The following is a 23670-nucleotide window of genomic DNA, read 5'->3' as shown; positions in this document are numbered from 1 at the left end:
GTTCTGGGTATTGGTGAACTTGGACCTGACCCGCTGATCCATTTATCTCTCTCCCTCTTTCTAGATCCTACACGAACACATATTATAAATTGATTTTTTTTCTTAAAGTTTATCCAATAAAAATTTAACTTAAGAATAGACCAATACAAGCACATATGTGGGGTGCATCGGCTGAAATGCAGCCGCATTTAGCTTTTCGGAACGACAATCAAACCAATTTCTACCACAACGAAAGAAAGAAATATCAAACCGACCATTTTCATATCAAATATGTTTTTAAGCAAGTGAAAATATGAACTACTCATATGATTTAAGTTTTTTTGTAATTTTTATTAAAGCCAAACCGTGGTCAATAGTAACTAAAAGAGAAGAAACTTCTACGCATAGTTAAATTAATCTAAAACATATGAAAGTAGGTGCTGGATTTGCTAGTTAAAACCTAGTGAAAAACAAAGGAACTCATGTTTCATCTATTTTGAATTCTTGAAAGAAAAAAATACAATTTTTTTGGTCCAACATGCATTCATTGAATCCACTAAACACTCGTTTTTTGGCTGTTCAAATTTCAAACGACATGCATGAATCTATTATCCCACCTTTGCGATTTGGAGCCTTCCGGTCACCTGCCTGCTTAGACTTTAGACGATGCCCAACTTTAAATAGGTTGTTTTGCTATTCGCATTTGTCGTAGAAAAGCTCGGCGGAAGTTTTTCCTCGATTAGAACGATGGGAGCATTTTTTAGATCTCTTCATTGCTCTAGCATTTTTCTTATCATTCTCGTGCTTTCCAATGGGACTTTCAACTCTATTGGAAACGGGAAAGCCATATGAAGAAAATGGGATCAGAAGATCAAAAGGAGAGCATTTTCTTACCAAACCAAATCTACAAATTTTTCTGTTGGTAATTTTGTTTTGAACCAACACACTTTTTTCTAGCAAAAATTGTTTCATCTCTTGAGATGAAGGTAGTTCTGAGCAAAATTTTGTTGCGCTTATCTGCCTTGTTTTTTTCATTTTTCTCTTTCAATGGAAGCTTCTTCTAGAGAATTTTTCTTTCTTGCTAGATTTTTTTCTAACTTTGAAACACGTCTCCATCTAAGGCCCAAGATGTGCCACTACCGAGCGACCATTTGAAAAGGTTTTCCCTGTTCCGTTGCCTGAGCTTTCCTTTACCGTTTCCCACATAAGTTTTGGTGGTCGAGGCAAATCCTCAATTTAAAAGAGAAAACGGTAAAGATTTTCGAATACTCCATCCCAGCCACTAGGGAAAACTGTCATCATTAACTCCACAATATCGCGCACTTCAGTTTATCTAATAACAATGCTAATAAAAGCTTGATCCTTTTGGGTATATTTTGCGTTCTCCCGGTACTTTGTTTTCCTTCTACGATAAGGTTAACTGCTGGCACATCGACTTTAAAGTGCTTCTAGACTGCGGATACTTTACTACTAGTGCATCGGTGGACTCGACCAAGGATACTGTTTAATTACTTTTGCCAAATACCTATAAAGGTTTTCGAATGGAGCTAGGCTTCCTGTAATGGCAAAAGCAGAATTAAAAGTAAGATGCTCATTGCCCATTCAAACAGAAGTCAGATTTGAATGGGATTCCTCACGGAAGTAAGGCCAAGAAACTCCATTAAGGAATCCCATTCTTTTACATAGAACATCAGAAGCAGCATTCAGACACAGTTATGGGTGCTCTTTGGTCTTCAGCTGTAAGTGTACAACTTGGGAGATCAAGGAAGAACACCTAGGCTAAGAGGGTTTATGTCCAAAACTTTCCCTTAAAACTCTGGAAACCCGCAACACCCACCACGCCCACAAACAAACCCAAAACAAAGATTTATATTTACAGGAAATCTTACTGCCGTTGTGATGTGAAAGAAATAAACAACACGTGTTTCTCATTTAAGTGGAAATGGCGCTCAAACCTGACTACTCAGAGTTCCCATTAGCAATTTATCTCACATTACCATCCGTCTCAAACAAAAAGGATAATAATAAGTCCAGCAACCAATCTTCTAACAGCCGATCCAGTTCCTCTCACAGCCCGCTATGCATACATATTGTAAATGAAAGGAAAATGTTTTCTGTAAATATTATTTGATATTGAGAGCAATGAAGCAACTGCAATTTGTATAAAATACTCGACACCAAGGGATACAAGCATCTGTGAACTCTCAGCCATCATTTACATCCTCTTTATTGTCCCACAAGCAAAGGATGGTGAGATTCCACCATCCACTGTACATGGCATTCTGCAGCATTCCGCAACTCATGCAGCTTCTTTCCAGTAGAGCAATGGAGAGGAGAAAATTAGCACCATACTCTCGGGAAAAAGCCAGCCTCTTCAACTCTTGCCTCCTAAACTCTCGTAAAACAGAATATATCCATGATCCGTATTGCTGGAGTACTCCTGGGCTGATCCGAAAAAGGTCTGCACGGCTGACTCATCTATCATCTCCACATTTTCGTCATCAAAGAAAAGCCAGTGATTGTGGCTCTTCACCAAGCTGACATAGTGTCCATGATTTGGACCACTACCTACATGAACAACAACAGCAAACAAGGAATACTCAGAATCTGTGCTGTCCATGGTGTTGCTTAGCTTTAGCTCCAGAGGAAAGACAACTCTGTATGATAGTTTTTTGTATCGGCCTAGCTGCTCAATGTATTTGAAGCGTTTCAAATGAATGACAAGGATGTGAGGAGGCTTCTTTATCTTCATCCTCTTCTGTGCTTCCTGCAAGCTGCAGATAACGGAGCTTGGTAAAACATTTGCAAGAGAAGAGCCAAAAACAAGGCAAAAATATTGTTGGCCAACAAAGCACTTCGCATCATCTGTTTTAAATCAATGTTTCAGCGTCTTTTACTTTTTCTTCGTAAGCTACATTGAGCAGGGTTGTGAATTGCCCGGCTAGGGCCCAGGCTTGGCATCAGGATCAACCTGTCATGGCTCGATCCTAGCTCAATATACAAAAATCAAGAAACAATCCCTTAAGAACCAAATCCTGTCTAACATCCATAACCTGAGTCCGGCTAATGGATCGGATCTATTCATAATTCCTGACCTGAATTTCCCAATTAAGCCCGATTTAAATAAAATTTTAAATTTTTAAAAACATAATATAATGATAATAATGTACTAAATTACATGTTGAAGAAAGTATAAGGTTGTCAACTGAATTCAAACTCAACAGGGCCAAGTCCTGAAACCACCACATGCATTAATGAGCCAGATTTGGCTCAATTCCCATAGGGCCAACTTGATTACAAGTAAAGCTTAGTCCGGTCCTATCAATGTCAGGTAAGACATGCACAGGCTAGGCCCAGTCTGAACCTGGAACTTCTGTAGAGTAGCTAACCAACCGTATTGATGTATGGCCCCCATTATTGAGAAACTGAATGCAATTTCTCAAGCAACAATTTCTGGAAAAGAATTTTCAAAGAAATAAAGATGTATTGACCATTAGGCATATGAGATCATAGAGGGAAAACAACAAAAAGAGGTGAGAAAATGGAAAAAGCACAACGAAAGCCTTAAGACAGAAAAACAGAACGACTCAATTAATTTGAAGCAGCCAGTAATAAAGAACTTCATGACTTGCACAAACCTCATGTCAACCAAAAGTGATAAAAAGGGCTATGATCATGTAGTTTGACTTTCATCTTTAATTGCAATAAAAAGTAAAGGATATAAAATGAAACCTGCAACATTTATCACAGAAGAATTTATCCTCCGCATTTAATGTCTCCGTAGAACTGAAATTTCTTAGGCAACTTGTGATGGAACTATTCTGTTCAATGTCAAGGCTCAAATCTAGAAATGTTTCATCCCTTGCTGTTACTGTTTCACATCTAAGGCACCTGGTTTCATTGGTCAAGATACCCTGTTAAAAATGGAAAACATATGATTAGGATCCTTGGTTGAACGGCTAGATAATACATCTGGAGTGACTTAACACTATAAATTACTCATTGGGGTGCTAGATTGACAGAGTGTAACGCACCTGGAAGATTTTGTGAACCCATGTAACCACAGGTTCTTTATGATTGCCATTTGGTTGAACATTCCGGTGCCCATTTGCAGTCTTTTCTGATGGTGATGTATTATCTGGAGAGTCATTTGCAGCAATTGACTCTTTCTCAAGGATATCAACAAGCTCATTTAAGAGAAAATTTAAGAACTCATGTGCATCCTACACAAACAAGAAAATAAAAAGGAACATGAAAAAAGAGTTCCCATGATTAAAAGACAATAAAATTCATGGAGGATCTAAGATGGTCATCACACCTGGTGCATGTAACCGCGAAAAAGCTCATTCTGCTTCCTCACTTTCTGCACAAACCTTTTTGGAGCAATAACACCAGTTTTCTTCTTCTGAGAGCTTATCTGCATCAAATTACAGAACCATATTCTTTCTGGTAGAATAGAACCCATAATTTTTAGCAGAAAGGAAAAACAAACACATTGTAAAGTACACAAAGTACATTAAATAAATTTTTTAAAAAAAAAGTCTGGTTTAATGTCTGTAAAATTAGCACATGCATACAAAGCTTTTTTTGAAGCTGGAACAGCATAAATATCCATAGGAAAAGCATTTAAACACATTCCTGATGTAACTCAGGAAGCAGAAGGGCAAAGCAATATCAAAAGGCATTCTGCATTTCCTAATAAAGCAGGAAACTTTCTTTATTTACCTGATAAAAAGACCATCTTCCTGGTGAACTTCAAAATTTAACCATAAGATTATTGAAAAATGGACAAAATTTATTTTGTAAAAGTCATTGGTTCTCGTCCAGTTACTAGCAATATGTGGGAAGCACATTCCATGTGCATTTCAGCACAGGTACTGTAGCCCACCAGAGAGCTATCAGTCATGTGCTTGGTGAGAATGCAACCGCTAAGATGGATTGTCCCACAATAGCTTCAATGATTGTCACTCAACCATATGCCTTGGCCGACTGGACAGGCCATGAGGCTACCAGGGGAATATCTTATGTTGCTGATGTCATTTTGGTATTCCACCCCTCAGTGGGGTCAGTACCAACAAAACATACATAAAGGAGCAATTTTTGTGTTCAGCATGTATTATGGCCCACATCTCCTCATGTGGCCTTGTTGTCAGCAAAATGATGGGTGTTGAGCACATTTTTTGTTTGCACTGGCGCATGAGTGGTGCAAGCCATGTCTTCCAAGTTCCAACCATTGTCACATATATCATGTACGGGTATTATACGGCGAAGAATTTCTAGGGTATAATACGGCAAAGTTGTTTATCTCGGAAATATCTCAGGAAAATCTCGGCAAATTTTTAAAACATTTAATACATCCTCAGAATTATCAAAAAATAAAAATTAATAAAAAAAAAGAAAAAATGCAAAAAAAACACGTATAATACACGTCTTTTCATGTTTTTTATTTTCTGGCATTTTAAAAACAAAACACGTCTAATTGCCGTTTTATATGACTGACTTATTTTTTGGGTATTATACGCGTTTTTTTCGAAAAAAATGCGTTTTTTGTGACAATGCTTCCAACTATGTGAAAGTCCTCAAGCTCTCACTATTAAATTAATGATTGAGATGACGCTCATCAAATAACTTCCAAAATGCAAAAAAACATGCTAAATGCTGGATAATGAATTTGGAGATAGGAAATCTCTCAAACCAATGTATAAATCTAACATGAGTAAAAGAGGGATCCTGAGTCCCTAACAATTCCTGTTACCATGGGGTAAAAAAAGTGAAGATCTTTTATTAGCTCTAAACTTTTTCAGTTTCCACCATTAGAAATGGCCTAAATTAAAGCCAACTGTAACAGTTTCACATCACCTATTAAGCCACTCAAACACTGATGGAAGATCTAATGTTTATGGTACCATTTACATCACATCACTGTCGCCACTTGGCTGCCCTGTATACTGTCCTAGTTCGATTTCTAGAAAACCCTGTCCACTCAGACTGACACCAAAGTGGAAAGTTTGTGTAGCAGGGTTTTCCTCAACACAAACAGGATTTGACTACAACATTTTTCCTATTGTGTGTGTATATTTTTTTAATATATTCTTAATGTCTTTTGGATCCACTTATCAAGGTAAAATACCTTGTTCACCCTCAAACTTAAAACCTGATTTTTGGATCTATTCTGCACTAATTTAGCATCCGGGTCTTGCAGAAAAAAATGGTCCTAAATTAACAGGCACTTCTGATGAACCATAAAGGTGTGTTTGGTCATCAAAGTTTTATTCACTTCAGGTGAAAAATATTTATGATTTGGGGCATATCTGTTGAAAACATATGTAAGTTCATACATACAACAATACACACATACAAATATTACATATGTGCACATAGGCCGAATCATTTTCCTCTATTTGTATTTTTCTTTCTTTCTCATGTTCTTATTTTTATTTTTTATTTTCTGATCAAGGCTGCATCAAACTAGCTGTTGGCTAGAACACAATGGCTAGTTTTCTAGATGTTGGGAGTAGCCCAATGGCTAGCATGGGGCTCCCTTCTTCTGTATATTGTGGAGCCTTGTCTCTTGTACATCAGTTTTCTCCTCCTTCGTCAATAAAATTCTTCTGTTTCTCAGTTTGTGCCTTTGTGCAGAGTGTGAGTGCTTGTGTGTGAAGAGGTTCTTTAGTTGGTGTTTTGAGTTGTTATACTTATTCTCGAATTCTCTTCAAGATTTTGGGTTCATTATCAAAAGGTGTTTTGCATTTACAGTACCAGAAATCAACAGATATATCCAAGAACTTGGGTCTGCTTATGCCCAAAATCATGTGCCAGAGGAGGGGATCCAAATTTTCCACCACAGTGGGCAGCCAGCAATTACCTCTCGCTTCTTCAGCTGGCTAATACCAGGCCAGTAAGAGAGAGAGAGAGAGAGAGAGAGAGAGAGAGAAATGGAAACTCATTTGCATGTGCAATTTCAGAACCCAAACGCCAACTCTCCTGCCCTGACTAAAAAAAACAGCACCAGAAGAGGGGGAAAAAACCATGCCCAAATCAATCCTGTCCATGGATTTGGGATGATCTATTATCCATTGGAAAGAAATTAGTAAACATGTGTGCAAAAATTATTGCTTTAGAGGGGGCAAGAAAAATACTTGATGAAATATCTGGGTAAACTATATTCACTTGGTCAGCAATCATTGATACAATGAGTTTGCTGAGGTTGGGAACGACTAGCCATTATATGGTAGGTCAGATGGGTTTTGATGGTCTAACCCGTGTGTACAGTACTACTTCCTGGAATGCTATTATAGCTGGATTAGTGCAAAATGCACACTTCTATGCAGACAAATGCGATCATTTTCAACTAGACCTAATTATGTCACAATGTTAGGCACATTGCCTGCTTGTGCAAATCTGCTAGGAGTGTAAAGGGAAGAGAGACTTGTGCATCTCGACTTCATATAGGTTTAAGTTCATAATTTTATTACAAAGTCACCATAGACACCTATCCCAAGTCAATTTCTTGCTGAAGCTCTGCATGACTCGGCCTGACTCAGCTGTAGAAAAACAATGTATAACTTGTCATTTAAACATAAAACACTTGTAAAATGACTTGAATACATGTATAACTCAGAAATAAGCCAACCTAACATGGCACACATTAGAGGGTGTTTGATTGATTAGATATACTATCTGAGCCAATGCTTTAAAACCCGCTGACTCGGGACTCAACTTGTTCATTCTTGACTCCTGACTTGAGGGGTCAACTCGGTGGCTCGGGACTCGACTCGTGCATTCTTGTTTCTTCCTTAGTTGTTTTAGGACGAAAGAATGAAACTAGACTATGAATATTCACCGGGTCCAACTCCATGACTGAAATAGCCTGTTGCCACAAACCAAGCAGTTTTAACTGCATTTGGAAGTGTGCATTCAAATGTGGACCAGAAGTAGTCATTTGTTAGCACCTGCACTCAAAAAGCACACCAGAATCTACCAACTTTTATTTTCTTAAACCCAACAGCCAACATGCATCAGAGACACATAGGTGCAGCAAGTCTCCTGTCCAATCCACATAACATTGTTGCTGGAAGATCCTGTGGAATCCCAGAAGCAAGAAGCTTCAAAGTAATGGTGACGCTTAATCCCACTTGAGTTACTGACCTGTAGCTATATTTTTCTCTTTACCCCTCAATCTAATTGTATCATTCAAGCCTTCTCACTTCATCGATGATGTTGTTGATTACAATTGAAAACAAGAATAAACTACAATATAAGCAACACTGATAAAAGAATTCCTAAGAACTAAATATCATTGCCATCCACATTTGCAATTTAAAATAATGAAATAATTCAAAGTGTTGCCACTGGAAACATATAATACAAAGGAATCACATCTACCACAATTATTCACAGTTTGTCAAAACATTAAATGACCAAAACTTTACAACACTATCTGCACTCTTAATCTAAAAAAATGAATTTAAATGCAATTTGTAGATAAATGGCCTTCATGCTTATTAAAAATCCTGAAGAAAAAGAAGGTGCTCAAACTTTATGCAATATACGTAGCAGGAGGAAGAAGCTGGCTATCAAACATTGACATGATTAGATCACCTGTCATGACTTGTACCTGAGTAAACAAATCTGCCAGGCATGTTAAAAGGGTTTCCTCTGCATCTCCGACATTCTTGCTGTTAGCATAATATTCCAACAACTGTTCACGGAATGGGACACAAAAGTATAATGCCTGTATCAAATAGTAAACATAAATTGCATGTTATTTTAGTGTAACCTAAACAGAACGTAAAGATAGCAATAACATAAACACTGGAATTTACAATTCAATCGGACGTTCTTAGATATTTGTTAACATCTATCATGGATTTTTTCTTTCTTAAAAAGATCTACAAAAACATTAAAAGAAAATGGGAACATGATGAAAGGTGCTAACACCTGCTACAACATGCCTATAAAAGACCTAAACGGTTGCATACAGGAACTTATGGAGACTGCCCAGGAAGAATTTTAAACAAGGCCAAAGTCCGTATGGATCGTCATATTTTACTTTCATATTTGAACCATGAATTCACACAAAAAGATGAACCAGTCAAAAGACATTTTTTATCCAAATAACCACCGCCTTCTCCTACAGCACAAGATTCCTTCGGTAAGTAATGGAAGACACCAAAGATTAAGGTCTAAACTTAAAGATGTCAGCATGTAATGACCTATTATTGTTTAATACTGCCTAATCAAGTTAATCGTCCCATCCCTTTTCCTTTGGCAAACAATAATGCAATCAAACAACAAGGAACTTCCCTGAAATGTGGCGGACATTCCAGCACATGTCAACAGGAAATCTACATTACGACCGACTTGCTTTGCTGGTAATTCACTAGGTTACATTAGAATGCGCTATTCTGTAGCCGTGAAACACTTAACCACATGGGAGATTGACCTAATGCAGAAGATGACTAATTTTTTTTACCACCAATCAAAAGTGTGCATCTTTGGGACAATAATAGGTTACGCATGTTCTTGAGAAGAAAAAAAATGCTAGAACAGCGCCATTCAAAAGAATCAAAACAGACCTTTCACAGTGACCAGAAATTACACCTTACAAGGAAAATTTCCGATAAAGTAGTTGCAAAGAAGAAGAATCACCTGACAAAGAAACACTAACGCCCTCCTCTCCGGTTGATCCACACACACCAACCAAGCCCAAAAAATGATATCTCCACTTCGAAAAATCTAATCTCAATTATGCAAACACGGTACGACTTCTGCTCATGAGGTCTTAAAGCAATAATCGGTCAATCTAGGGCATTACCCGGAAAGGCCATAGTAGAAATCGCCAAAATAACTCAACGAAACCCAAATTTCAACCGATACCCGTGAATACCAAGAATCACCAAGATAGTGAAATCGACAAATAACATCAAGGACAGCAAGATCTAGGGGACCGTAAAAACACATCCGCAGAGAAGATTGCAACAAGAAATGAGGAAGAAGACAATTATGAGTTACAGAAGGGATGATGGTGGAAAAAAAACCTGCAGAACGCTGTTGCAGTAACAAGTATTGCCGAAATTCTCGAGTCCAAAGTATCTCTCCCCTTCTGGAAACTGATCGCCTAGTGCCTTCTCTAGCTTCGAACCCGCGGCTCCCATGACCATGAAAGCAGCAACCAGACTCTCTCTCTCTCGCTCGGCCGCTCGCTCGATGAGATAATGGAGAAAATGGAAAATGGAAGAGAGACGAACAGGTAAATGGTAGGCAGTTTCAGGAAAGGTGGGAATTCTTCATTGCTGATGAGGGAGAGGGAGAGAAGAGAAGAAGGGGGATGGGCGTGACTCTGATCTGCCCTTCTTCATAGATTTCCGGTTGACCATGAATCGTTGGCACAAACCCGTTTGGTGTTTTGCGTCCTACAGGAAACACAACGTGAGAGATGTCCAGCAGAAAATTGGGTACTAGTTTTAAATGTCATAAATAGGGAGGATCTCCCCCTCTCAACCTAAAATCATGCGGTCATGCATATGTTTTTCGCTTTATTCATACATCGTTTGGCTATGATGCATACATGCTAATGATAATGATGATAAACGATGATGATGACGATGGTAGTTACTCCAAACTTTCGCGAAGGTATGAGATCTATATCACATGGGCACACCAAGAAGATACGAGATATGCTGATCTTATCTGTTTTTTCCTTCAGAGCAGTAACAGTAGGGACAGGAATCAGCGGAAGTCTTCTTGAGAATTTTAAAACTCCGGTGTATGCCTTTGAATGTTCATATGTCACGAGGAAGGGACCTAAATAAGCGAGGATGGTAGAAAAGGACGTGAAGCATGCCTTTCTTGAGCAACTAAGTTTTAGAGTAGTATGCGGATGGAAATGACACATGCTTATAGATTTGAAGTGTCCTTAGGACCCACGCTTTTAACTGGCATAATGTTTGATTATAATTGTGTTGATGGGGCGAAGTTCGTAGAATGGTTTGCTTAATATGCCAAAATAAACTTCATTTTGAATTACTATGTGTATGATGTGCTTGATGTATGTTTCATGAACATATGATGATGATGATATTGATATGCTGAATTGAATTTAAAATAGTAAACATAATGATGGCGGCTTGGAGATGGAGTTGAAAAAGAAAACAAAGCTTCCAACAAGTTGTTTAATTTGGCCTTCCACTATTGGAAAATTTTGGGTGGTCTCACCAGAGACGCCAAATTTCAAAATTACTTTTCCAATTCTTCCTTGTGTTGATGTGTTGTCCATGAGGTATAGGTATATTGCGGACGTGGCTGGAGATATGAGTAGGTGACTTGGTGGGTTGATGCACGCGCAGAGTCAGAAATTTTTTTAATGAGGGGATCAAATTATAGTTTTAACATTTTGATAAGGGCCAGAATAAGGCTCGTTGTCAAACCACAAAGAACATGTGACAGTGAAAGCAAATACAAAGGGCGAATACTGAATCTCTTATAGGGCCTCGAAGCCTTGACTGCATAGTTTTTAAACTGTTGGAGACGTGGATGTACGTTCCCGAGGTCAAAGCTACACTCCTAGCCTAAGAGGAGTGACTTTCTCACCAAACATGATGAACCGCATGTTTGCATATATGCACCTGACTGAATATGAGGGCTACGATATTGATCCATATCTTATTATTTCCTTCTACATAGAGCGGATGACAAGTTTTCACCCATGTTTGACTAAAAAACAATTTCCTACATGTTGAAGATCCACGCCCATAATGTATTCAGATTTCATGAAAAATCCAAATTACGAGAAAAAGATTCGAAGTATCTACACCAATAAGATGTGATAAATGTAACATTTTAAATATATTACTCATCAAATTTATTGTTTCCAGTGTGCCAAGTTCGTTAGAGTGTCTACCATGGGTTGGTATTAACCCTCCCTTTCCTTCCCTTTCCCTCCAACCAAACAGGCCCTTAGTTTGAACTTGTCCAAACAAAAAGGTAAATGAGTTTCTAAGACTATCGCATCGGTTTTGTACTGAACATTTTCTTTTGCTGGTGAACATGAGATCCAAATTATGGACAATTTCCCAGGAAACATTCTACTCTGCAAACAATTTGGTGCTCCATACGTTGCTTGTGCCCAATTGAATTTGCATCGCTCAGTCGGCAGTTATGCTTGGGTAATCAATTTTGATCAGAAAAACAAATGCATACTCGGATACAATTTCTAATCTTCATTTTGTGATTGTCTTAGTTGAAGTTTTTGCAGTGCTTGTTACGTTCTTTGCACTAATGTTGATTTGCTTACCTGTTTAGGTGCTGCAGTTCTTCCTCCAACTAGAAACTTGGCTGGAAGACAAATGTTGGAGATAGAAAGATGCAGACGTTTTGAGAAGAAATTCCTCCAGTGTCAATGGTTATGTTACATGAATGGTTGAAAAGATTAGTCGGGAAAATTAAAAACATACAAGTAATACAAGACAGCTATAATATTCACTTTTCTCTATTAATCTGTATTATTTCATCTCTATCCAACTGCAGCCTGCCTCTTTCTTTACCCCCCTAGCATTCATCTTCTGTCTCAGTTCTTCAATCTCTTCCCACCTTCCGACAGAAGCGTACAGGTTAGATAAAACCACGTAGCTTCTTGCGTTCTGCGGATCCAACTCAAAGACCCTTTCAGCTGCTTGCTTCCCCAGTTCCAAATTTGCTAAATTGCTGCAAGCCCCCAACAGAGCTCCCCACAAGGAAGGACTGACTGCATTAGTTGGTATTTCTTTAACTAAATCCCATGCCTCTTCCAACTTCCCAGCTCTGCCCAAAAGATCCATGAGACAAGCATAATGTTCTTCTTTAGGTTGGATTCCATGATGGATGACCATCGATCGGAAATAGTTGCAGCCTTTGTTCACCAGCCCTTGGTGGCTACAAGCAGACAGTACCACCACAAAGGTTACATCATCAGGTTTGATCCCTTCACTCAGCATTCGATCGAATAGCTCTACCACCTGCTCGGATTTCCCATGCTTCCCGTATCCGGAGATCATTGCGGTCCACAGTACCAAATCGCCTCGGTTCTTTGATCTCTCAAACACCCTCCTAGCAATCTCTATAAAGCCACATTTAGAATACATCTCCACAAGGCAACTTTGCACAAAAACGTCCTCCAAACTCCTCTTTATTGCATGACCATGAACCTGCTTCCCCTGTTCCATGGCCGCAGTGCTCGAGCATAATCGCAAAACTGCTGCAAGTGTGAACCTATCAGGAGCCAGTCCACTAGTCCAGACCATCTGCCGAAACAACACCAAGCCCTCTTGGCAGTCAGGCTCCTCGGCACAACATGCACAGATCATGGCATTCCAAGTCACCGCATTTCTCTGAGGCATTTCGTCGAACACTTTCCTGGAATCAGCCACCGACGAACATTTGCCATACATGTCGACGAGGGCGGTGGCAACGAAGACGCTAGACCCCCATCCGCTCTTTGCAATGCAAGCATGGGTCTGTCTACCGAAGACGAGCTGTTTCAGTGCGGCCGATGCGACGAGGGCACCGGCGAAGCTATAGCTGTCGGGGGCCACGGCGGACTTGTACATAACCGAGAAGGCGTCGAGGGTCTCTTGGTGGTGTCCATGTTGAGAGAATCCGGCGAGGATGGCGTTCCAGGCGACGTCATTTTTCGGGTTTATGGCATCGAAGAGGTGGCTTGCGGTGTGGAGGTCACCACATTTAGCGTATGCCAAGAGAAGTTTCGTTTGAAAGTAGATGTCAGCGAGGATTCCGGTGGTCAGCAAATGTGCGTGGAGGGCCTTGGAGTTGCAGAGGCTTTTCGCAGAAACGCATCGCTGCAACAACGAAGAAAGGTGGTGCATTCCCCGCCCTGGTCCTCAGATCTTCCTTCCTTGCCCCTTTATCCTTTCTCAAAGGAAGGGAGGACAAATCAATTAGAAAAACTGGCACCTCTTTAAATCTTGATGTTGTTTCAATCATATTTAATCTTGAACGCGCATCGTGCTATGCACGATTGATCTTGATAAAAACGTAAAATACAAAAACAAAAAAATAGAGACCTAGATGAACAATTCTTACATGAAAATTTCAATTACAGAGTGGATCCTTGTCAAATAAGCTACTCAAATTTATACAACTAAAGTGATTAAAAGTTAAAACAACCTAAAACATCGTGCAATTTAAAGAACAACTTACTTGGACTTTCACAGATTGCTATGCCATGAATCCAATTAGTTCCCTCCTTTCAAATGATCGAATTAAAGTGCAGGAAAGGGATTTGAGATAGCGCAATGGAAGCGACTCAAAGGGCGCCTAAAACAACGGTGCAGGAGGGACAACAGGGACCGACGGGGAGGGTCATTGATACGGGCCAGCTTGGTCTGTTTTTAGAAACAGGTAGAGTACTACCAAAACATCTTTGAAGACAACTTGAGAGGTTGGGACGACGGTACAACCAGTGACTTCAGCGACAAATTGCAGCGTCCTAAGGACCGACCAAGCGACCCTACCAGTCACACTATTTCAGCCCTGCCTAGTTGTGGGATGCGTATCGGTTTCAAGAACCAATTGTGGGAGGCATCTCAGTTTTATGAACCGAGTTGTAGGGTGTTTCGGTTTCAAAAACCGAGTTATAAAATGTATCTCAGTTTCAAGAACCGAGTTGTGAGAGCGTCTCAATTTTAATAACCGGATTGTAAGGTGTGTCTTGATTTCAAGAACCGGGTTTTGAAAGACATCTCAGTTTCAACAACTGAGTTGTGACCGGATTATAAGGTGTGTCTCGGTTTCAAAAACCAAGCCGTGGGAGACGTTTTAAAAACGGAGTTGTCGGGGCATCTCGGTGGTTTTTCAATATATTATTGATCAATGATAAGTTAATGGAAGAGACCGAATGTGCCGATTGATTAATTTCATTAGTTTAGTCCAATAAAGCAAAAACCCAATTAAGACAAATCAGATGTACATTCATCCCATAAATCCTTGAAAACGTAGTTACTATAAGAGGAAAATCTGATCTTTTGAATCATGTGAGAAATCTAGTTTAGTTCGGCTGTAGTGTTCTCATGGCGCAAAGCGAGATTGATTTAGCTTTCGTTTTATTAAACATTTTAAACTATTTTTTAATTAATTGGAAAATAGAAATTAGCTGGAATATAAGCCAATACAAGCCACTGTATTGGCCAAAAGGACGTAATATGAAAACACTGGTTTTGTTGATCATGTTGGTTGGATCCCTGCGCTCCAATTTTACCTCTAGATCTTTCCTGTTTCAATAATTGAGGTGAAAAGAGAGGAAATGCATATTGCATCAAAATCAACAAACATAACTCATATGCAGGAGGAGGTTATTGGTTAAAACAGATATTGCAAAAATCAAATAAATGTGTGAAGTATCCACAAAGCAAGTGGAAATCAAAATTGCATTATTAGCTCGCCTGCTAATCATGTTTGAGATGGAATTATTGTTGAAGTGGGTAAAGGTCAAAAGAAAATATTAGTGCAAAATTTAAATAAACATATAAGTAAAAGAACCGGGTTGTGGGAGGCGCCTCAGTTTCAAGAACTGGGTTGTGGGGTCACATCAATTTTAAGAGTCGGGTTGTGGGAGGCGTCTCAATTTCAAGAACCGGTGTGTCTCGGTTTCAAGAACGGGGTTGTAAGGTGCATCTCAGTTTCAAGAATGAGGTTGTGAGAGATGTCTCGGTTTCAAAAACCGAGTTGTGGTAGACATATCGGTTTCAAGAACGAGGTTGAGTTGATAAAACAAATAAGCCGTTTAGTGGTACAATATTTTCAACATTTTAAGCCACTTTTAATAGAGTTAAACATACGAGATGTATAAATTGGATTTTAAAGAAAAGAATGTCATATAAACTTTAGTACTTTACCTCCTCTTCCGATTTGGCGGTTGCTAATAACCTTTCATTCGTTCTTTATTTCAAATAAAAGTTGGCGGCAATTGTGGCGCAACCGACACCTTCCATTTCCGCGGGACTGCAAGTGCGAGTGGCTTTCCATCTTCATAAATGCGGCGGTGAGGACCTTCCCTTGGCGGTTACAAGATGCTCTCCCCCCTCTCTCTCCCGCGCCTGCACTTTCTCCCCCATCTCTTTCTTTCTGGTTTGGCAAGAAAGAATCCATCCGATCACTCTCACACGGCATGACGGAGGCGAGGGAAAAGTCGACGAGAAATAACCCGTTGGGGGAGAACACCCACAGCGATGATCGAGAGTCGACGACCCAAAGCGTTGGCAGAGAAGGATTAGGTCTAACTTGTTCTTTTTCTTGTCTCTCGACCTCCTATTTGCTTTTCCTGTGCTCAACTGCAGTCTTCCTCACCATTCTCTCTGTCTCCCTCTCTCTCTTTTTCTCCATGCACAGCATCCTGCAATGCATCGACGCACTTAGCCATGGGTTATCGACATCGGATGCATATATCGTGACACAACATTCTCCTTTGCAGATGAAGCATTTGGGGCTGCTGGTCGTACACATGAAGCGTCAAGGTCGTTTCAGAAGTGCGCTTTCCCTGCTTCACCCTCACTTTGAGCGAGGGTTTCAGAAACCCATCGCTCAAAGTGTGAGCGAGGGTTTCAGAATTCCATTCCTCACAGCGATGGTTTTCCGAGCGAGAGTTTTCTGTTCCCGCTCACAGCGGGGGTTTCAAACCCTCGCTAAGCGACCTTTCGCGGGTTTCAGACGGACCCAGCGCCCTCCTGCTCCGCGGCTCTGCACCGTAGCACCACTGTCTGTCTACGTCTTCGGTCTTCCCTGCTGCCGCCGAACGGCTGCTGGTATGTATGCCTTCCTTTGACACACTCTGTCTCTGTCTCTCTTTCTCTCTCTCTCTCTCTCCCTGAGTCTGATCTCATCCATCGCCTCTCTCTTCCTCACACAGTGACCCTCTGCCGCTCTGCCGGTTTGGGATTTTGGATTGCTTCCAAAAGGATTGACCAAAGAGGTGTTCTACTTTTACTTCGATCTATTGCTGTATCTAAATTTGAAATGATCATATCGTGGTCCTTTTTTTTTCGTTGATCTGAAGGTTGCCAAACTGAATACTGATGCCTATCCTCAAACTAGTATTAGTAGTACAAGTGATAAAAAAAGATGAAATTGTTTATATTGAGTTTTTTTGTATCTCTGTGTCATAATCTAATCTTTTTTGGGCTACTATGCCATACGAGTTGCATATGCGTTCTGCTCCTGGTCATTTCTACATTAGTATCCATGTCATGAAAATTGGTTATTGATTTGGAAATGATGTGTCGTTGTGTGCTTGAGTACATATATGATCAAGAGTGATGCCTTGATTGGGATTGAAGCATAAAAAATCTGTTGATTTTGCAGGATGGAGAACATATATGATCAATAGTGATGCCTTGATTGGAATTGAAGTATAAAAATTTTTACCAGCTGCCGCACGTGAATATGCTCCATTAGTCGATACGGTATGGAAGGACCTTGCTCAGCTTGCAATTACCTTGTTTTGTTTATATATATATATAGAGAGAGAGAGAGGGATTACTATCTGTGATTTTGAACGGTAATACTTCTGCTGCATGATGGATTTATTTGAACATTCTTGCTTCTTTGGCACAGTAATTTCAATCAGTGAACCTTTTCATCATAATATTCTTTCTGCCGCATTTATTTATTTCACATTTTATCGAGATAGTGGTTCCTTAGTGGATGTGCATGCTTGGATGGTTTATGCATTTGTCCAACTTTTTTCTTCTTTTCCTCAAATACGTTGGTGGTCAATGTTGGACTTCCATGTAAGTAAATATTATTAGGTTGTTTTTCTATCTTTTATAGGATCTGCCCCCATTTGTGTTGTTGAAACTTGTTGTACTATGCTTGTAAGTATTGCATATATGGTGCATTGATTTCTACTATGAGTATGTAATTGCTGGCGCTTTATATTTCCTCAAAATTATTATTTCTGAAATTTCTTGTACCCTGATTTATTTCACAATTTGGTGGTGGATTTCAATTCAGCAATGTTGGTTTTGATTCTTTTCCACATAGTTTTTTGTGATTTCTTGATATAAGCATAAAAAACTACTAAAAAAATATGTACCTTTAATCTTGTGGTGTCTAGTTTTCTAATCCGTGATGTGAACAAATGTGCCTTCTATGTGTTACATAGAGATTTAAAATATGAGGTACATGAATACTATGCATGGTCTGGTGGTGTTGATGTCTCATCTCCTCTTCTCAACATTTATGTGTGGACTGTGCAGTTGGTTTTACTTTGTCTAGATATTTCAGTTGGTTTCGTGTATTCGGAAAGTTTGTTTAAAAGCTGGCTTTTGTAGGGTTAAATTGTTTTTTTCTCATTTTTGCTTTGGAAATTAAGTATCTTGTTAAAACTGGCTTCGTACTTGTTTCTTTCGTTTTCTGCTAAAAAAAGATTTGTATACATAGAACGAGGGTGTGGGGGGGGGGGAGAGAGAGAGAGAGAGAGAGAACCTTCTTCTCTGCTCTTAGTGCTCTCAACCTTTTCATGAATATTTTTTATATTCATGGGTACTTCAAGTTTAATCTTCCTGTTTCTTTTCTTTTTCCTCTTTAATCAAGAGTCAAGACAACCTTCTTCTCTGCTCTTAGCGCTCTCAACCTTGTCTTCTGGGCTTGAGCAGATCATGGAAGGTTAGTCTAGTCATCCTCCTGAGCAGGAAACCAGTGTTATTCTTCTTTTTAAAGATTACAATGATCATAGAGAGGTTATGTTGTTAGGGTGTCGCCTAGGTGCCAGTCCATACCTGTTGCCTAAGTCCATCACTTAGGCGATGGATGTGGTGCAGGCGCCTAGGCTGGACTAGGCGCCAGCATGCCTAGTCCATCGGAGGGTATATGCCTGTGATTTTGTTGTATATACTATGTAAAATCTGTTATAATGTATAATATATGTACGATGTGAAATAATGTATATTTACCTGTTGTATATTGATGTGTTAATGTATATATATTAGTACAATCTGAAGCAATTTTTAAAGTGGTTCCATCTGCAGTTGAATCTGTTATAACATATATTATATGTTATATGTACAATCTGTTGTAAACTTGTAATATATATTATATGACTGATTTGGTACGACTTTGTTTGAATTGATTCAAATGAAATAGTCTATAAGGTCTATAATTGGAATAGTCTGCAAGCCTTGTGTCAAGTATGTAATGGTTAACATAACTTTCAAAAAGAAAGTCGGTCGCTTCTTTTGCCCTGTGCCACCTAGTCCTGCCTTGGCGCTGGGCACGCCTGGGCGCCTTGACAACATAGTAAAGAGGTGATGACTAAAGCCACAAGCTTTGGGGAGTTTGAAGTGGTCGATCAGAATGGAATCATTTTTCAACCCCTCAAAACATCAAACAGCATTTTATTGCCATCAAATACCATTTCATTGCCAACTGGATGATCAGGCTGTTTGTGGAGAGATTGTATAACATAGTTGCTGCCAAGAGAAAAAGGAAAAGCAAACTTATACAACAGCGTCTAGGATGGGTCCATGGAAGCTGGAAGGATGATCTACTCTAATAATGTCCACAAGGATAGGATGGAACAATTCATCCTTGTCCACAGCATCAATTGCTTCTCTTCTCATTATGTTGTTTCTACTATTGGTGATCTAGGGATTGATGAAATGTTTTTTTTTCTTCAATGTCTATACGAAAACCTCTCTCTCTCTCTCTCTCTCTGTGTGTGTGTGTGTGTGTAGCAGTTGACCTCCCTTTCTCTCTCTAGTGCGTAATTATCTATGGCGCTGGTTGGTTTATCTAATATACTTTGTGCTTAACGACCACATTTTGATGTCCCTGCAGGATCACCAAGGAAATCATCAAGATGCCTGAGTTATCGGGGAAGCGGATTTTATGGTCTTTTTGAAGCAGGTCTGTCAAAAACCAAGTATGTTTGTCTCTTCTTTGTTGACAATTTTTGTTGCTTAGTTCGTTTCTTATGATCTGCTGTGCTAAACAATGTTTTGGCTCTTTGCTACTTTTTAAATGCATCAAATAGTTTATACTTGTTAACACATTCTGCTAGGATGTGATTACTCATTCTTCAAACGTTGGTTGGAATAGAACTTTGATGTTGATTTTGTGTGCAAATCTTCTTTTTAGTGTAGGCCCATTTAGGTTTCCATAGTGAGAACTCTATATAAATCTCTTGTGGTTTAGGAATGACTATGGTACTTGCTTTAAGTAGGTTGTGAAGAAACAATTGATACCAATGTTCCTTCATCCGTTAGCAGCCCTTTTTGTGTGTTCAACAACAATTGATACTTTGAACACCATGTCATCAAATTTATAAAATTTATACTCTCAGAAACTCTTTAGTTTGAATCAAGTGACTAGGAAATCTAACTTCCTTCAATTAATGATTAGTGCACTTCTCTAGTGCCCATTACTGAGCATCATTAGAATCAAATCCCAAATCCAACACCATAGACCAGATAAGACCTATGATCCAAATCTTAGATCCAAATCATCCACATGAGAAAGGGTACTCTTCGGCCCCAGTTGAGGCATTCTCATTCACATCTGATTCTTCAAGTTGCATTTGCACGAGTTATTTATCTAAAGGTTTTATTTGAACATGAATTCCTTGTAAGTGATTGTCATCAAGATGCTCTTGGGATAGGCGTTGTTGCTGCCCGATTCATGTCACTATTTGGATGTGCTTTTGCTGACCTGCCACAATGGGAGTTGGTGAATGAGGGTAATATCCTACAAATTCCTTGTGAAGGGTGGAGACAACTTCGTTCTTATTTGGTCCCTGATGATGAACAACAACTACGACATGCACCACAGTTGGAAAATTTATAATGTGGTGGTAGGGCAAGATGCTGACAGTTGTTGTTCAGAATTTTTTACCAGCATGGGAAATATGTGGAGGCATTGCTTCCCAAAAGCACAAGAATGGATATAGAGGATAGGATTGATGGTGTACTTTGTTTTCTGTGTGTGGCGTTCGACATACCTAGCATTGTGGAGCAAGTTTTAGAACAGGTGGCTAGCCATAGATGCAAGGAGTTGGCATATGTTCGACAAAGACTAAGAAACAGACTTAATGGGATAATGTTTAGCCATAAACTGATGGAGAATTCAACTTTAACTAAAGAGTAGGTTCAACTTCTTAGGGAAAATGTGCTCTGTCAACAATAGTCGGCTAAAGACTTGGATGACATGGAGGAAAGTTACTTAGAGTCGAACATGGAGAAGTTTGACTTGGGAGAGTCTCTAGTAGGAGTTACAAGGTTTGCTAATGACCTACATTTCTCAATTCTTAAGATTGCTGGGCAAGACATTCTTGTTGTTGAACTTTACAGTTACCTCAAGGTAAGGAAAAGGCAGGTGGTAGAAGGATACCCATCGAAGAAAAGGTTACAAAAATGGATCGACCTAAGTTGGTGCAAGAGTTGCTCTAATCATTCATACTCCTTGGATATTAGAGAAGTTCTTAGACCACCTGCTTCATAGTACTTCCCGGTTGTCCTTACCTCATCTTCTAGAGCCGGCATCTTTTTTTTTATTGACACTAAGTGCAGAGCTCAACCGCAACTACTCCAGCATAGAACAAGCAACCGAAGAAATAAGAATTCCAATAGCCACACAGATGGTTGACCATTATCGAAAATACTGTCTCATGCCAACTTATAGTAAGTTTCTGAGCATGAACAACTGATTTTAAATTGTGTCCCTATTATGGGACCTTAAATCCAACATATTATACTGGATCAACGAGACCTTTGATCCAGATCTTTGGTGAAACATTCCATATGCAATGTACCAATTCTGATCTACTTCTTAGATTGAATTCCCAATTTCAACATTGTGGACCGGATCAAAGAAGACCTTTGATCTAAATCTTAGATCCCAATACTAAATTCAACATTATAGACCAGATCTTGATCTTAGTCCCAAACCCATATTCAACAATACAAAACGGATCAGATGAGACCTCTGATCCAGATCCTAGATATTTCATATTGGATCATATTAGACCTTTGATCCATTTCTTAGATTCAAAATTTGAATCCAACATTTTGGACTTGATGAGATCAAACTCCTTATCCAACATTCTAATGTCCTAATCCCAAATCCACATCCTAGACCAGATCAGATTAGACCTCTGATCTAAAACCTTTAAACGCAACATCCTAGACCCGATCAAATCAAACCTCTGATCAGAACAAACCTCGGATCGGATTTGACCTTTGATCCAAAACTTAGGTCAAAATTCAGAATGCAACATATTACATCAGACCTCTGATCCTTATTTTAGTTTCAAATTCAGTGTCTCATTTTGGAAGACCTCTAGCTTGTACCTTAGATCCAAATCTTAAATCCAACTTGTCATGCCAGATCAGTGAGACCTTTGATCCATATCTTAGGTGAAACGTCCCATATGCAATGTACCAGACCGGATTAGATCAGACTTCTGATCTACTTCTTATATTGAATTCCCAATTTCAACACTGTCGACCGGATCAGGTTAGACCTCTGATCCCGATCTTATTGCCAAACCCATATCCAACATTGCAAAACGGATCAGATGAGACTAGGGCTGCACACGAGCCGAGTCGAGCTCGAGCTTGCCCAGCTCGAGCTCGACTCGACTCAACGAGCTCGAGCTTGAACTCGACTCGAACTCGAGTCGAGCTACCTAACACAAGCTCGAGCTCGACTCGATTAAATAAAGTCGAGCTCGAGCTCGACTCGATTAACTCGATTAGCTCGTCTAAATAAAATATGATCCTTCTTTTTAAAATATCTAGTAAATTTCATGACGTGGGATGAAATTTGTTTACTCGTCGAGTATAAACGAGTCGAGTCGAGTATAAACGAGTCGAGTTCTTAAAACTCGAACTCGACTCGTTTACTCATTCGAGTTTCATTGTAAGCTCGAACTCGACTCGTTTATAAACGAGTCGAGCTCGAGCCGAGTTTAACCGGGCGAGTTCGAGTCGAGCCCGAGCTGGCTCGACTCGTTGTGCAGCCTTAGATGAGACCTTTGATCCAGATCCTGGATATTTCATATTGGATCATATTAGACCTTTTATCCATTTCTTAGATTCAAATTTTGAATCGAACATTCTGGTCAAGATAAGATCAAACTCCTTATCGAACATTCTAGTATCCTAGTCTCAAATCCAACATCTTAGGCTACATCAAATTAGACTTCTGATTTATAACTTATGTCCCAATTCCAAATGCAACATCTCTGACCCGATCAGATGAGACCTCTGATCTTGAATTTACTACGAAATTCAAAATTGTATGCCCAAGATTGGATCAAATTAGTTTATCTATATCTTAGATGCAAATCTTATATAAAACATTTTTGATCGGATCAACCAGACCTCTCATTGAGATCTTAGGAGAAAATTCCAGCACCTCAAACTGTATCAAATCAGACCTCTTATTTATATCTTGGATCTGAATTCCAAATCCAACAATCCAAGCTGGATTATATCCAACCTCTCGTCCATATATTATTTCAAAATTCCAAATCTAATATCATAGATTAGATCAGATTCAACCTTGGATCAATTTCTTAGGTTCAAACCCTAAATACAACATTCTAGACCTGACCAAATCAAACCTCTGATCCAGTTCCTAGTTCCAAATTGCAAATCAAACATCTCTGACCGGATTGGATTAGACTTCCGATCCAAAACATAG

At 39.3% G+C, this 23670-nt stretch overlaps 2 protein-coding genes and 1 long non-coding RNA gene across 6 annotated transcripts; 1 reads left to right on the top strand and 2 right to left on the bottom strand.

The window, feature by feature from the left end:
• Positions 1-1984: 1984 nt before the first annotated feature.
• Positions 1985-10754, bottom strand: LOC116258664 (ubiquitin carboxyl-terminal hydrolase 4). Of its 3 annotated transcripts, none has more exons than XM_031635951.2 (7): positions 10550-10754; positions 10020-10394; positions 8581-8713; positions 4298-4425; positions 4014-4202; positions 3712-3893; positions 1985-2753 (listed from the first exon to the last, which is right to left on the bottom strand). In XM_031635951.2, exons 2-7 carry the CDS (start codon positions 10140-10142, stop codon positions 2354-2356), a joined length of 1155 nt encoding a protein of 384 aa, XP_031491811.1. In that variant the 5' UTR covers positions 10143-10394; positions 10550-10754; the 3' UTR covers positions 1985-2353. The 3 variants fall into 3 exon arrangements, with proteins under 3 accessions (XP_031491811.1, XP_031491812.1, XP_031491813.1); XM_031635952.2 differs by having other exon boundaries at positions 10598-10754; XM_031635953.2 differs by lacking the exon at positions 10550-10754 and having other exon boundaries at positions 4298-4396; positions 8597-8713; positions 10020-10477.
• Positions 10755-12329: 1575 nt separating this feature from the next.
• LOC116259040 (pentatricopeptide repeat-containing protein At2g33680-like) lies at positions 12330-14423 on the bottom strand. The gene is made up of 2 exons (XM_031636634.2): positions 14176-14423; positions 12330-13884 (listed from the first exon to the last, which is right to left on the bottom strand). The coding sequence occupies exon 2, from the start codon at positions 13839-13841 to the stop codon at positions 12483-12485; it is 1359 nt and encodes a 452-aa protein (XP_031492494.1). The 5' UTR covers positions 13842-13884; positions 14176-14423; the 3' UTR covers positions 12330-12482.
• Positions 14424-16071: 1648 nt separating this feature from the next.
• Positions 16072-19965, top strand: LOC126410308 (uncharacterized). 2 transcript variants are annotated; one of them, XR_007574097.1, is made up of 4 exons: positions 16072-16247; positions 16445-16775; positions 17332-17432; positions 19807-19965. It is a non-coding gene; the product is annotated as an uncharacterized LOC126410308 (long non-coding RNA). The 2 variants fall into 2 exon arrangements; XR_007574096.1 differs by having other exon boundaries at positions 16363-16775.
• The last annotated feature ends 3705 nt before the right edge of the window (positions 19966-23670 follow it).

This window comes from Nymphaea colorata, chromosome 8 (genome assembly GCF_008831285.2).
Source record: "Nymphaea colorata isolate Beijing-Zhang1983 chromosome 8, ASM883128v2, whole genome shotgun sequence".
In the NCBI taxonomy this organism is placed as follows: Eukaryota; Viridiplantae; Streptophyta; class Magnoliopsida; order Nymphaeales; family Nymphaeaceae; genus Nymphaea; species Nymphaea colorata.
Note: the sequence above shows the minus strand (reverse complement) of the source record. Positions and strands in the feature narration are given on the sequence as shown.

Coding starts and splice junctions, on each gene's coding strand:
- LOC116259040 (XM_031636634.2), bottom strand. CDS start 13,841: ATGCACCACCTTTCTTCGTTGTTGCAGCGATGCGTTTCTGCGAAAAGC.
- LOC116258664 (XM_031635951.2), bottom strand. CDS start 10,142: ATGGTCATGGGAGCCGCGGGTTCGAAGCTAGAGAAGGCACTAGGCGAT. Junction 8,714..10,019: donor ACTGCAACAGCGTTCTGCAG/GTTTTTTTTCCA, acceptor TATTTGATACAG/GCATTATACTTTTGTGTCCC. Junction 2,754..3,711: donor TTCTGTGATAAATGTTGCAG/GTTTCATTTTAT, acceptor CGTTATCTGCAG/CTTGCAGGAAGCACAGAAGA.